Source organism: Thermobia domestica, chromosome 4 (genome assembly GCF_964235325.1).
Source record: "Thermobia domestica chromosome 4, izTheDome1.hap1.1, whole genome shotgun sequence".
NCBI classification, from domain to species: Eukaryota; Metazoa; Arthropoda; class Insecta; order Zygentoma; family Lepismatidae; genus Thermobia; species Thermobia domestica.
In genome coordinates this window covers 218,982,817-218,997,151 of record NC_137457.1, presented here as the reverse complement: position 1 = coordinate 218,997,151, position 14,335 = coordinate 218,982,817, and the positions used below count along the sequence as shown (strand labels likewise).

At 36.8% G+C, this 14,335-nt stretch overlaps 1 protein-coding gene across 1 annotated transcript in view; it reads left to right on the top strand.

Moving 5' to 3' along the window:
* The window catches only part of LOC145683867 (transmembrane 9 superfamily member 1-like), an 88,397-nt gene that overhangs the window by 27,906 nt on the left and 46,156 nt on the right, over nt 1-14,335 (top strand). Inside the window, exon 5 of the mRNA XM_081755487.1 lies at nt 7,367-7,476. Within this exon, the coding sequence (XP_081611613.1) occupies nt 7,367-7,476 (110 nt within the window). The remainder of the gene's footprint in view (nt 1-7,366; nt 7,477-14,335) is intronic.

The window sequence follows — 14,335 nt, the reverse complement described above, 5'->3', positions numbered from 1 at the left end:
AGCTTTCTAATACATTGCACACTCCCTGCCGTAAATTTCATTTCAGCAAAATTTTTAAATCAGTGATGACTTGAGACAACATAGTGCACTAAATTCTAGGTTTATTAGATCAGGGTGCTCGATAAGTTCATTTGCTTTGATTTTTAGGTATAGGCGGACAGTGGTATGTTGGTAAGTAATCACGTACGCGTGTTCTCTTGCTGAGACCTAATATAACTGAACTCAACAAGTATACCCCAATGGACGTCAATGCACTTCCGGACGCTTACGACCACATGTTGCGCTTCATATCACAATGCATCTTGATGTACTCTCGTGCGAGATCTCGTTTTCTGAATATCAACTTCCTGTTTCAAATACTTCTTATACCGGAGTGCATGTGGGTAAGGTCAGATGATCGAGGAGACCAAAGACTTACATGGAACATCCGTAAAGTGTTGCACGCCGATTTCAACAAAATTTTGCAGGCAAATACTACACACAAAATAAAGTGACCATATTTTTTTGTTTCTGCGGAAAAACGGTTTGAAGGGGCCTAAACCCCTCCCGAAGTATTTTCAAAAAAGCTTGAAATCTCCAAAAAGAACATGAGTAATTTGCAGAAAAAGGCTATACACGTACTCGACAGAAAATAAAGGAATACGGGTTTTTTGTTTTGTGTGAAAAAACGGTTGCAGGGGGAACAGCAGCCCCCATTTAAATATCTCCAAAAATAATGACAAAGGCCAAATTCGACAAAAGGGTACAAGCGATTCCGAGGAAACTATGCGTGCAGATACTAGACTTAAAAGAAAGAAATACGTATTTTTTCGTTTCTGCGGAAAAACGGTATGAAGGGCCTAAACCCCTCCCGAAATATTTTCAAAAAAGCTTGAAATTTCCAAAAGAACATGATAAATTTGCAGAAAAAGGCGTATACACATACTAGATAAAAAATTAAGGAATACGGGATTTTTCCTTTGTGTGAGGAAATGGTTGCAGTGGAAGGAACGGCCTTTATTCAAATATCTTCAAAAGTAATGACAAAGGCCAAAATCGAAAAAGGGCACAAGCAATTCCAAGGAAACTACGCTTGCAGGTACTAGACTTAAAAGTAAGAAATGCGTATTTTTCATTTCTGCGGAAAAACGGTTTGAAAGGGCCTAAGCCCCTCCCGGAATATCTTCAAAAAAGTTCGAAATCTCCAAAAGGACAGGAATAATTTGCAGAAAAAGGCGTATGTGCATACTAGATATATAAGTAAAATATACGTATTTGCTATTTCCTGCGGAAAAACTGTTGCAAGGAGAGCCACATCTCCACCAAATTCATTCAAATAGTTTAGAAAGGTCACGATCCACAAATGATCACAAACAATTCGGATGAAAGTATAAATGCATATGTTAGACGTGCAATGAAGAAATACATATTCCAAGTACTATCCACCACTTTATAACACAGACCAACAGTTTTTTTAAGCACAATATCTTACGCAACAAATGTGTCACAATAATGATATCCAAAAAAAAAAAAAAAAAAAAAAACTATAAACAAAGTGATCTCTTACACCAACTACAACGAATCACAGCAATATGTCCACAAATGTCACATCTCGGGATATGATTCGTGGAAAAGGAGAACTCTGCTGGGTCTGAAATTGTGCCGGTTTGTCTGTTGTATAGCCAATGTGATACCACGCGTATTTGATGACATCTTTGTATCTTGGAGAGGAGAATTGATTATGTGTCAGAGACTGTAGTTTGATTATGTTATCCCGTAGATGCAAATTAATATCAGACTGTTGTAAGATAACATTGTCCGAAAAGCGGCGCACAAATGTCTTCCACAAGCGAAAAAGGTACACATCTAGTGGTTGCAGCTTCCAAGTTAAACCTTGAGGTATTGTAAGTAGCACAGTATTTTTCTCTTCCGGTTCAATGGAGCGTAGGGTATTTTCATAATGTCCACTCCAAGCGTCCAATAGAAGAACTGTTTGACGCTGTGGTGTAGAAAAATAAAGGAACGACGATAAAGTTCCTTTGTGAGTTTTCCTGATTTTGAGGCGGCAAGATATACGTTACGCGGGCGAAACACAGTGTTGTGCACGCGTGGGCCGAACTCACCAGTTAGCTCCTTCAGAACAATGAGTAATGGTGCTAGCAAAGCACCATCGGCAGAGATGATCGGTTATATTGTATAACTGTGTGTTGTCGCACTCACGGATTGGACAACTGTTTCCACTTTCTTCATTCCCTCAGCAGCCAAGGTTCGACCGCCATGCATTTCTAGTTGGAAACCACTTTGATCGGAGTTGTACACATTACCTGGGCCGAATTGGATAATATGATGTTTTACATTGTCAATAAAGACATTTACGGTTCTCAATATTTCCTCTTTAGCTTCAGACGTATGTGTCGTAAATATAAATTTCACCTTTCGCGATACTATTTTGTGTGTTGTTTTAAACTCCCACAGCCAGGTATTTGATGCCTTAAATGATGGAAGGTGAAATCTATTGCTGACCTGCAGAGCCCATCGTCGTAGATCAACATCGTGTACTGGAAAGTGTGCCTCACGAGCGTCTTGGAATTGCCGAAGAACGTATCGAGATACCTGCGATATCTTATCCTTCCGTGTTCCTCCACCAATGACTTGCTTTTCCCAGCGTTCTAGGTGCTGCCTTGAGGTTACCTTTCTAAATTTTGCTTGTACGGATCGAAGGGATAGCGGTCTTTTAATACCACTTCTCCAGTAGTTGACAGCCTTTTGTTTGTATGCAAAGGTGATGTCTGCTTGACCATGTACGGTTGTTCCGCCATCGCACTCTTCTACGTCGTCATCCACAGGAGAATATTGGGTGGTATCCTCTTCCCTGTCGTCCTTCTCAAATGCTAGGTATCCTCTTCTCTGTCGTCCTTCTCAAATGCTAATGTTAATATTTCTTCTGTGTCCAACGTAACCATATCGTCCATCCAGTATTCCAGCAAGCATTGTAATATGCGTGCTGTATCCCTGTCCTGTGTTGTTATTAGCGACTCTGGTCGATGTATCACTTCAAAAGCAACAAACAGTAAATGCAGAATGTTAACGGGATTCATGCTGGATTTCTTTTCTTTAACACGCTGATGGAACAACAAATTTATATCATACACATATGAGTATCTGACGCAATGTACTTAACTTCTTGATTACATATTATGTACACAAGATAGATATTGATATCTCATTTTGCACGTGTGGCTCATTATCTTGAAGTGTTCTTTTGTGGCATTCATGTATCATTATCACAAGTAAACAAGTTATTGCACAAGCCAAGGGCCAGTTGCACACCGCCTTGTCAATTATCGGTCATATGTTTTGCACACACAGATAAAATTACTATCGCTCGAACTTATCATATGCAGCGATGAGCATGACCACCTCGTAGGCTTGCTACTGCAAGATAACATTATACACATTTAATAATACAGCTTGATATCTTCTGCTGCCCAATTATATGCACTCAGCCTTTGAAACGGTTCTTCAGAATACACATCTCTCGCATTGTTTGTTCAGTAAATGACACTTTAACAGCTTCCTGACTGTGAGACGTAAGATATTCGTATGTCGTTTCGGAAGTTCTTTCTTTTACGTGTAGTTTCTCCATGAGTGGGACATATACATTGGCTCGTAATAGAAAGATATACGGGCCCCAGAAATATATGTTGGGTATGTGAAATATATGCTGGAAATTTCTGCAAATTGCTTGTGAGGTTTTGGAGATTTAGAGCTTTTTTGAAAATATTTCGGAAGGGGCTTTCTCCACTTCAAAGAATCTTTCCGCACAAAAGAAAAATACGGATTTCTTTCTTTTAAGTCTAGTATCTGCATGCATAGTATCCTCGGAATAGCTTGTACCCTTTTGTCGAATTTGGCCTTTGTAATAATTTTTGGAGATATTTAAATGAGGATCGCTGCTCCCCCTGCAACCGTTTTTTCACACAAAAGAAAAAACCCGTATTCCTTAATTTTCTATCTAGTATGTGTATACGCCCTTTTCTGCAAATTAATCATGTTCTTTTGGAGATTTCAAGCTTTTTTGAAAATACTTCGGGAGGGGCTTATGACCCTTCAAACCGTTTTTCTGCAGAAACGAAAAAATACGGGTCACTTTATTTTGTGTCTAGTATCTACCTGCAACATTTCGTTGAAATCGGCGTGCAGCACTTTACGGATGTTCCATGTTAGTCCAACTCGACAAATCTATCGATGTGGAAACACACAGTTGGGATGTTGCACATTCCTGATACAATGTGCCGAAGCTCCCTCATGACGTGTGTATGGCCAAAGGAACGTCATCAACGATAGTTGTCTGCGAGAAGTGGAGATTTGTGTCACCAGTCAAAAATAGGAGACCAATCAGTATATCATGGATAAAGCCACACAACACATTAATTGCAAATTATTATCCTGCAAATGAAACGTAACCGTATCATGGGGATAGTTCTCTGATAAATTATTGTAGCAGTAACGATGATTTTTTATGTGTATGGATGAATACTTAATACTAATGCAACCCATACTATTGCAATGCATTACAGTTATTATGGCATGCTACTACAGTATTGAGAGTAGAGAAATCGCAACTGCCACGATGACGAAAATTCTACGTACAAAGTTATTAACGTTTAAAGGGAAAAATTGTCCTGAAATGAGGCATGTACCTCCATTATATGGGTATATTTCAGTATCAGATCCATTATAAAATGAGCACGAAAACAATACATAATACGTTAAATGAGATATAGCCTAAAAGTATAATTAACTTTTAAATTTTAATCTCTCTTTAACTAAATTACTGTCTTAAGATAAGACACATATATCAGTCGATAGAACACATTTAGCTGAACAAGATAACATGCTTGTTGGCCTACTCTTATGTGCAATTGTCGAGGAAGATCGAAAAAAATGTTTTAATGGCACTAAAAAGTATGTCGTTCGTTGGCAATAATAAATGGCAGTTATTATTTGTGAAGAAATTGTCATTTACAATATACTGGGTGATCCTGAAATATATGTACAAACTCCGGGAGGTGATTTATGACATCAAAAGAAGACAAAAAGGCCTCTTGCATGTTGTTGAATTCCGCTTCGTGTACGAGTGACAGGGGTGCCAACCTGGAATTGACAATTGGAACGGAAGAGAAAGTGTACACAAGCTATCTCTATGTGTGCAACTGCCTACTGTGCTAGTTGGCTGATGTTAATAACCACATTTAACTAGTTTTGATGTCACGAATCACTTCCCGCAATTTGTGCATATCTTTCTGTTCCGTTCCAATTGTCAGGATTCGATTATCGATTCCAAGTTGGCACCCCCTGTCACTCGTACACGACGGGAAATTCGACAACATGCAAGAGTACTTTTTGTCTTCTTTTGATGTCTCGAATCGCTCTCGGAGTTTGTTCACATTTTTTAGGTTCACCTTGTATATAGCAAATTACACTGTTAACTAACAGATTGTATCTATTGGCATTTGCTTTCCTAATGGTGACACATATATTCCTTTTCGTACATGGGGCCGCGGTGGCTCAGTGGTAGAGCGTTCACCTCTGATGCATAGAGTCCCGGGTTTAAACTCTGCTCTCACCAAGTGAACTTTGTGGTGGACAAACACCGTGTGCGTGGGTTTCCTCGGGGTTCTCCCGTTTCCTCCCACTTTCTTCATTCCACCATTTCATTCGTTTCTCATCATCACAGTCTCCTTTAACCTAGCCGGCATAACCGTGAGACGTAAAATTCAAAATTTCATTTTCCTTTTCGCACATACTACTGTAATATATTTTGTAAGCGCTGAAGTGTACCACAGTTAAACTTTTGTCGAAAGAAGGGCAAATTTTGCGACGGGGTGAGGGCGGCAGAGTCAAAAGGTCCAGTTCACCATAAGTGGGATATGCAAGTTGAGTGGTCTGCGGTAGACAATGTTGGAACGCGTGAGAATGGCTTTTTCAGTTTCTAATGATTTGTAAGTACATCTAAAGCAAGCACATGAGTTTCTGCAAAGAATGAAATGAAATGAAATGAAATCTGTAAGTTTTACGTCCCACGGTTATGCCGGTTAGGCTAAAGGAGACGGTGATTATGAGAGATGAGTGAAATGGTGGAATGAAGAAAGTGGGAGGAAACGGGAGAACCCCGAGAAAACCCACGAGCACGGTGTTTGTCCACCACAAAGTTCACTTGGCGGGGGCTGGGATCGAACCCGGGACCCCAAGCACCAGAGGTGAACGCTCTACCACTGAGCCACCGCGCCCCCTTCTGCAAAGAATGTAGGCTAAGTTCTTAATGTGTAAAATTAGGAATGAAATCACACACACTCACTCACTCAATCACACACACACACACCTACTCCACTTTGTGTACACTTTATGATACCCCAGATCTTTCACAATTTTCTGAGCAGTACCATAACTCATGTTTAACCCGTTCGCTACGGATTGAATACTAATGCGTCTATCCGCAGCTATAGCCGCATTCACCTTTTCACGCGTGTCTTCTATGGCAGCAACATGGGCTTGACCAGGACAGGGTCGAGGATAATCAGTGGTTTGTTGACGCCCCTTCCGAAACATTCTGGCCCAGTTCACCACTGTTGTTTTGGAGACGCATGCATCACCATACACGTCTTTCATACGCTGGAACACGTCAGCTGGTTGACAACCTTCGACACTCAGAAACTGAATGACGGCACGCTGGTCCTGTTCGGACGGATGGGGATCTTGAACGCCATCTTTCACTCGTTATATGCAAAACAGAAACACGTATCAACAACATTCCTACACCCAACACACAGGGGCATTAGCCGTTACACACTATTAAACAAACAATATCCTCCTGCACACTATACCAATAATACATGAAACGAACGGGTTTCAGTTCATCACCCCTTATATATATATATATATATATATATATATATATATATATCCAGGACGAAGAAAAAAATGACTCATTAGTCCCAGAACCTGTCAAAAGGTCGAATTATTTACTTAATTGATTACTGTCTACCTACCTACCTACCTAACTAACACTAACAACAACAACAACTACTACTACTACTAATAATAATAATATACTTTATAATTGCATATAATATTTGATTCTGGTCAGTTAGAAGCTGAATCACAATGAATAGTGATTCTCGTGATATTTCATTGGCGTGTTTTCCCGTTTTAGATTTTGGGTTTACATACTTTAGCTTGACTCTCACCTGAACATACCTGTAGAATAGTTACGCGATGACCTGAAACGATGTGTTCATACATGTTGGTTTTTGAATGGTGATTATTATGATTATTACTGTAAATATGTAATTATTTGTACCAATTACCGGTCACGTTTTTACAGATTGTTGCTGTAAATATGACTACAAAAGATCATAATCCTGTAAATATTGATAACGTTGAATCTCCGTTCGCTGTGAAGCATACTTACAGTGTAACCTGGTATCCAACAGAGTAAGTGTTCAATTTCTACTACTGATATATAGTGTTTTTAAAAAATGATATGTAATCTTTAAATTTAGTTTATTTAAGCTTAACAATTTTACGACGGAAATGTCTTTATATTTAATATTAGTATAATACATTTAAAACCATGTATTAGTTTGAAGTATCTTAAATTGATACATTATATTTTGACAGAGATAAAATCTGGTATATTTTGGTTGATTTGATCGAAGTTTAGCGTTTCTTTTTAGCACTGAAGCTATATGAGACGTTGACCTACAGTTTAAGGTGAAATCCGAACTACTATAATGTGTTCAAATTTCAATGCTCGTACACCGAGAATCGAACCCGAACTTCGGGCACCAAAAGCATGTACATTAGCCACTAGACGAGAGAAGAAGGCTGGGCACGTTTTCGTTAAGATTAACATCCACTAACATTTTTATATGCCTTGTGATTCTTATTCTGGTGACTACTTTACTGAAATTATTTCAACAACCAATCCTGTTTCTATCACAGGTGACGATTGAAAATTTTTTGGTTCTAAAGATGGTTATGTTTTCAGATTTTTGTGTTTTTCTTTTTTAAGAAAACAATAATACCAAAGGCACTTCCAACTATTGGTGATTGCTTATGTACGCTCGCTGAAAACTTGAAAGTGCCGGTTATATACAAATAAAACAATTGATTGCTTGATTAATTGCTTAATATTAGTTAATCATCAGAATAGGAGTAATAGATCACATATAAAGGATAGTGGTAGTTAATCTTGGGACGGTGTTTGTTTACTTATCCAATTATTCTTTCCATAAGAAAAAAGCTGAGTCATGAAATAATAGAAAAATGTATCCGGAATTCGAACGACGATATCAGGGCAGTTCTAGCAACTAAGCTACCAGTGATATGACAAGTTTCTTAGTACCTTCAGCATCTCATTCCTCAAAACTCTGCAAACCAACCATTGTCGGCAGTTTGTTGAAATAAACCAACTCAGTAGATATTTTAATTATTGAAGCTTTGCCGTGCTGCATTCAGTGCATAAAAATAATTTAAATTATTTTATTGAAATATCGATTTAAAGAGAAAAATTAATGCATCTTATTGAAAATTGAAAATGATTAACTAATATTAAGCTTACACTTATTCCGTAACAAGAAGTTAATTCTAAACTATTTCAGTAGTTTTCGCTACTACCTTTGTAAACAGAGTGGGTTCCTCACCAGTACATTGATATTTCATATGAAACATTTTGAACTTTTATAATGCAAATCTGGATAATGTTGAATTCACCAATCTTTAAAACCTGGTTTCTAGTTCAGAATTAACTTCTCGTAACGCAATAATGGTAAGTGATCATTTTTATTTTTCAAAATATCTAAATGTTTAAATAAGGTAGAAGTCTCAGTTACCAATATCGTTCAGAAATACAACTCATTTTAATGTTGACAAGCAAACTACTGAATACCTGAGTAGAATACTGAAGTAAAGAAGAACCAATCAATTTTCGCATGGCTTCCCTATAGTTTATGCCCCTGTCGCTAAGCTGTGTTAAAGTCTCAGCGCTGTGTCTGCTACAAATATGAGGAAATTATTTTATGTTATGATATTGCGTTTTGAGGTCCGTAATCACCATGCAACATTCAGTGAACCCCCAAAGTAGCAGTTCAGTTCTTGTGTGATACACAGTTTATTTACGGAAGTGTGTTATTTCGGCAGTGAATACTATCGAGCATTCGTGATGTAAACATTGAAGATTTGCATGTGTAGAAAAACAAAAATATTGATTTTTTTTTCTTTTTTCCGTTTCAAGAAAGACAGCCATTGATATCACCAAAGAAGTGCAGTACTTTACTTGTAATAATCTTCTTAAGCCTTGGAGAATATTTTGGAACGTGGTGTGTAATTTTATTTAGTTGCATGACACGGAAAATAAGACGACTGTTTCTAGGACGATAACATAAACAGAAGGGTTTTTGGGAGATTCAAGTCCAATGGTTTCTTGAATATTTGAAGTATATTCATAATATAAATATATAAAATAAGTATATATATATATATATATATATATATATATATATATATATATATATATTTGTACCATCGATCACATAATCTTTATTATTGAATAAATATTCTTTACTTACTACTTGATTAATTGTATTGGCAACATTTTGTAGGGCTTTCCAGTGATCAATAACAAAAGAAAGAAAGAAAGAAAATACTATATATCACAAGAATTTCTTCTCAGTTCACATCTGATGGTCGAGCCTTCTGGTTTTTCTTCTCATTCTCAGGCTTATCTTTAGAAGGTAAGCCTCGTCAGTACTACTTGTCGCCTTTTGAGAACGAACAGCCTTCTTAGATGAATTTTCATTCCTATCCGTCTCCCTTGGAAATATTTTCCTTTGATGCAATTGTAGGACGAACAGAAGTCAAAAGATGGAAGGTGTGGTAAACGTTGATGAGAAGGGTCTTCAAAGAAGTAGTCCAAGCATGTTGGACTTCGAACGTAGGTTAAGGGGAAAATTACTGAATGAAGCTTGAAAGGGCGTTTACTGGAAGAAAGCCGACAGCAACTAGAACAAACACTATTTAGCAAACATGAAACAGAGAAAAATTTAGATAAGGAGAAGCAACTCTTCTAACTCAGCTGAAATAGGCTCTCGCAGCTGCTGGAAGATACGAAAGGATCTGAGAGAAGTAAGGAACACAATTACAACAAATAAACTTCAGTTGGAAACTGTAGTCAGGGAAAGGAAAGGATCGGGCAAGACATGTCCAGATGAGGAATTAAGGTTTAAAATTCAAAAGTTGGAAGGCCAGTTAAAATATCATTCGTCCTATCAAGATAGTAGAGTGCTCTTCAGGCGAAAGTCAAAGATGCATTGGAGGAAATCAGAGCGAAAATTCGGACACTGAGGTCAAAGACTCTCCTGAAGTCAGATGAAGCTGGTACATACTTAATACCTCACCTAAAACAACTCACCACTTCAGTTGTGTTCAGCAGAATACAGGATAAAAAACAACGGTGAACTTGAACAGATCAATGTTAGGCGTAGAAGTGGACATTTGTTGGCAAATGCTGGAAGAAGAATTTGAAAGGACATGAATTATCGCAACATAAAGAAGAGTAAAAGACATCCCTTCCAGAGAGAGAAATCTGTCATCAGGGAGAAGGTGAAGATTCGGCCCATGTCAGAGGCTCTTCAGAATGTTCTTCATGTCCAGCTGTAAAGTCCGATAAAACACCATTCGCTTCTCTGTTTATAGACCTTTTTTACCTTAAGTAATTTAAGAATGATCCGATATGCTGTATCTTAGATACTAGTTTCCATTGTTGTAAAAATGTTATCAAGTTATTTCTGTAGAAATATAGTCGATATGGTTGAAGAGCTGCGACTTTTAAATCCTAAATATCTCAATCAGGGTGGATTGATTTAAATCAGTCTGATTTAAATCACGATATAAATCAAGATTTAAATCACTTGATTTTTTTAAATAAAAATCGTTGATTTAAATCGAATTCCGTAATACAGTGAAACCTCTACTAACGGACACCTCTATAAAGCGGACACCTCCCTTAACGGACATATTTTGTAATCCCCAAACATTGGAATAGGAAAAAACATATTGGCAAACCTCTCTAAAGCGGACACTCTCTAGTACGGACACGGACAGTCTTTTCTGTCTTTTATAGGTATTACTTACCTCCGTATTACGGACACTTTCTCTAGAAATAAGTCGAAAAGTGTAGTAAAAATACATTTTTAGTAATTCATACATGTGTCACCAAGGAAGCATTGTGACAACATTTTGCCCCCTCAACTGTCTGCTCAGCAACCCAGACGAAGCGTCTCTGTTTAACAACACTCTTATGTCCTTTGCTTGCATCCCAATCCCACCCAAGCTGTTTTAGACACAAAAGTGATTGACAGTTGCCCGCCGTTAGGGATGACACGTTATGCTACTGTCCCGTTGGAGTCTAACCAACCAGAAGACAAGTTTAATAATTTTTGCACTCAGGTATGTATATTGTCTCAAAAAAGGACACTTCAGGACTGCAATTACCCCACAAATTAAAGCGCCATACTGAAAACGAAGGAAGTACTGATAAGTGTAAAATGCAGAGAACTATAACATGTTATTCCCATGTTGTGCTTCGAACACAGAGTATTTGATGACAGAGGATAATGCATGTAATATTCGTAAATACGTGATTCATGCAAACTTTTTTTTTTTTTTTTTTTTTGTAATTGTATATTACCTTGCTCACTAATTTACATAACAAAATACTGAAACCTCTTGAAGGCGGACACCTCTCTATAGCGGACAATTTTTTATTCCCCACGGCTGTCCGCTTTAGAGAGGTTTCACTGTAAATGAATTTAAAGTGAAAATAAATAAAATCCCGTTTCTGTTCTGTTATTTCGATTATGCAAGTTAATAATCATAATACAATGAGACTCAAATGTACAGTATAGTATGAAAACAAGTGCCATGCAGAGGATGATTAGGGAAAATTCCGTTTTGAACAGATAACGGAGCAATTCTACTTTCTTCTTTTCGTAACATTGGATTTGGGTTTTAAAATCGTTAACTATTCCAACGAGGAAATCACCACCGACATTTAAGACGAAAATTCTTTTTTGTGCGTGTCTTTGTTTGTTCCCAGATAATAGGGCGTATTTAGAGGGGTCCTATCCCCTTTCCATTTTTTTTTATTTATTTTATAATTTTAGGCGAAATTTATGTATTTCATGCCGCAAGCTAGTTCTGAGTTTTTAAAAATAGGCCCGTAACAAATATCAGTAACTTTTGTGATAAAACGTGTCATTTTGATAAACGTTGTTATTTTTTCCTTAATGCTTAACCTTTTAAATTATATCACCTATTTTTAGGTGATAGGGCAGAGTCTTCATTCGATTAAAAAAGTACCAATAAGGCTTTTTACTTCGTTTTCTTTAAGACTGGAGGTATTTTAGAACACGTTACATATGCTTTCATGCCTTTCTGCGTTAAGGCATAGTGTGTGATGACGTCATAAATTTAAAAAGATATTTTTTGTTATGCGTATTATTATTATTTTTTTGGCGGGTTACATTTTGCATTCAGAAGACTGAAATTTTACACACTCGTTCAGTGCACCCCTTAAGAATTTTCAGATGTTTTCAGATCTCTGTATAGAGACAGCAGGGTCCAGAGGGGCAAAAATGTTTTTAAAAAAAAGGATATTTTTAACAAAAAATAGCTTTTTTCGTGATTTTCCCGTCTCAGATGGAGACATATGAATGGTACCGTTTGAAAGGTTGTTCTGTTCTGAAGAAAATAATGTACGTACTATGCTGCTAGTATACATAGTGATGTCTCAGGAAATTGTTACCTGAGATCCTGTTTTGTACGGGAATCTGGGGGTATTTGGGGAATATTATTTTTCGCGGGCTTACTTTTGCACCTACAAGATTGAAATTTTGCACATTTACTCATGTACCTCTCAGTATTTTTCAGATTTGTTTCAGATCTCTGCCTTAAAACAGGGGGAGGGGTCCACAGAGTTAAAAAAAAAAAAAATAACAGAAAATTCCTTATTTTCGTGATTTACCCGCCCCAGGTACATGGAGACATTTGAAGGGTACCGTTTGAAAATTTGTTTTATTCTGAAGAGAATAATGTACAAACCATGATCCTAGGATAAATAGGGATGTCTGAGGAAATTTTTATATTACATCCAGGTCATCTGAGGCATTGTGGGATGTTCTTAGCTCATTGTTAAATAGTTTCCTCACCCTTACTACTCAAGATAGAAGCTTGAAATTTTGTACACACATTTAGTACACCCCGTAGTATTTCCCAGTTGATTTTGAGATCTGTGCGTTAACACTGGGAAATCCAGAGGGGATAATTTTTTTTTTAAAGTAAAAAAAAAAATGACGATTACTCACAAAATTTCCCGCTTCAGCGACATGATAGGGAAATGTGAATGTTACCGTTTCAAATGCTGTTCTTTTCTAAAGAGAGTGATGTATGTACCATGATCCTAGGATAAATAGGGATGATGCTGTAGCTGCTTGACTGAAAATCTATAATTTACCTTTAAAAAGGGCCATAATTTAAAACGGTTAAGAAACAGTGTTTGGGATTGTTATAGGTTAACGATTGGAGATAATTCAAAATTCAACCCCAATACTTTCACTTAAATGGCATAATTGGCATTTAATACTAATTCCTAATGCTTTTTCTTCAGTTCGCGACTTGTATTATACGAGGAGAAAGATTTGATTTAAATCAAAAAAATCGATTTAAATAAAAAAAAAATCATGATTTTTTTCCCATCCTGATTTCAATTGACCTTCAAGAAAAAGAAGAATAAATATTATTATAATTGAAATATGAATACCAAGTACCTTACACAAAGCCGAGCACTGAGACATCACGATATGTTGGGTGGGAAGACGGAAGGAACAATTAATCATAATGTAAAATAACATTAAAAGAAAGAAAAAAAAATAGAGAAAATTTGTTAACAACCGTATGTTTAAAAATGAGACAGGGTCCATCTTCAACGAAACCATTGTTAGCATTGAATAATGATAAAAATCAAAATGTAATTTGTGCTATATTTACAAACCAGTAATGTAAGAATGTAAGAAAAAGTATGTATATATATAATTGCCTGGAAAGAAAGAGAGAAAAGAAAAGTACAATATTTACAATAATTCAGGAAAAAAATACAATATGCATTAAAATCAAGAAGGAAAAGGAAAAAATGAATTATTAAAAAAACAAATAGTATTAGTGTATATGTCGCCACGAAACAGTGTGTCGCGTCAAAATACAGAAGGTCGATCCGCGTATATGTGTCCAATTTTAC